The sequence below is a fragment of the Poecilia formosa genome, unplaced genomic scaffold (genome assembly GCF_000485575.1).
Source record: "Poecilia formosa unplaced genomic scaffold, Poecilia_formosa-5.1.2 Scaffold48, whole genome shotgun sequence".
Classification (NCBI taxonomy): domain Eukaryota; kingdom Metazoa; phylum Chordata; class Actinopteri; order Cyprinodontiformes; family Poeciliidae; genus Poecilia; species Poecilia formosa.
The window spans coordinates 2,684,813-2,686,108 of record NW_006799987.1 but is presented as its reverse complement, the minus strand read 5'-3'; the positions used below and the strand labels follow the sequence as shown (position 1 = coordinate 2,686,108).

The 1,296-nt window shown below is 31.2% G+C and overlaps 1 protein-coding gene across 1 annotated transcript in view; it reads left to right on the top strand.

Moving 5' to 3' along the window:
- Window positions 1-866, top strand: part of zgc:85932 (calpain-9) — an 18,483-nt gene extending 17,617 nt beyond the window's left edge. Inside the window, exon 20 of the mRNA XM_007552471.2 lies at window positions 624-866. Coding sequence (XP_007552533.1) covers window positions 624-650 — 27 coding nt within the window. The 3' untranslated portion in view covers window positions 651-866. The remainder of the gene's footprint in view (window positions 1-623) is intronic.
- Window positions 867-1,296: the final 430 nt, after the last annotated feature.

The window sequence follows — 1,296 nt, the reverse complement described above, 5'->3', positions numbered from 1 at the left end:
ATTAGAATAAGAGACTTTACTGTAAGGACAAATTTACAGCATGAGGAGAATAATGACGCAGTTATTAAAAAAATAGCAACATTAAAAAATATGCAGGTAATTTAGAGGAAACGGGTACAAAATGTTCAGAAATACACTGCAAAAACAACATTTTTGAAATAAGTCTAAACTAAGTTATTACTGACTTTTCAGCAAGATATAGGAGCTTAAGACTGTAAATCCTTAATATTGATAACATTACTAGTTCTATTACTATCACTTACTGGAACATTTATTTTATAAATTAAATACCAGTGTAACAAGGATTTTTCATCAATATTAAGGATTTAACCTAAAAGGAGCTCCTGTATTTTGCTTAAAAAGTTACTTCAAAGTTTTGTCTTAATTCAAGTGAACTGAGACATTTAAACTAGAAACTAAAATACTTAGTAAGATTTTGTGTTTTTTCAGTGTAAATGAAAATGCTGACAGACACTACAGTATTTTATTTTATAGACTTTAGGTTTCAATGCCTTAATGATGTTAAAGTCTGAAAACCTTCCGATGTGCTCCAGCATGTTTTGAGTGATCTGATCTGACTTCCTGTTTGTCTCAACCATTTCCTGCTCTCTGATTGGTTCCAGTGGCTCTACATGACCTTGTACAGCTGAGGCGGACCCGCTGCGCCCGGATCCACTTTGTTTTGCTTCCTTTTCGTTTTTATTCTCCCCACATTTGAACCTTTTATCACCATGATCAGAGCCTGCTTATTTGGGTCTCTTGAAGAAATTTAAAATTTCATTTATTACCCATTTAATCTACTTCTAAACGTTGAATGTTGAGTCTGGTGAAAATATTTCCTCAATAAATTCAGCTTTTACTGATTATTTTATTGTCTGTTTATTCCTCTGAAATTTATTTTACAACTGGATTAAAACATGAAGGAAAGTTTTCCAATTTAAAAATATAAATACAAAATATTTTAACAGTCATTTACTCTAAATTTCCTCTAAAAAATACTTCATTCATCCTACAGAGAAACTAAATTCATTTGTTTGTAGATGCTAATAGTGAATAGGAAAAGTCTCCCCGTAGCAGTCTGTATTGCAGCGTTTCAGATGAAGCCTCTGGCTGAAGATGCTCTATTATACGACAGTTTGTTGATGTTTTATTTTTGTTCCTAATGTTCATTTTATGATTAATCCTGATTTGCACCATCATCTCCAGAGGTTCGAGTCGTCCCAAAAAATATATTTTTTAACTGAAATCAAATATACCATGAACTAAAATAAAGCATGAAAAAAAAAAAAAAAAAAA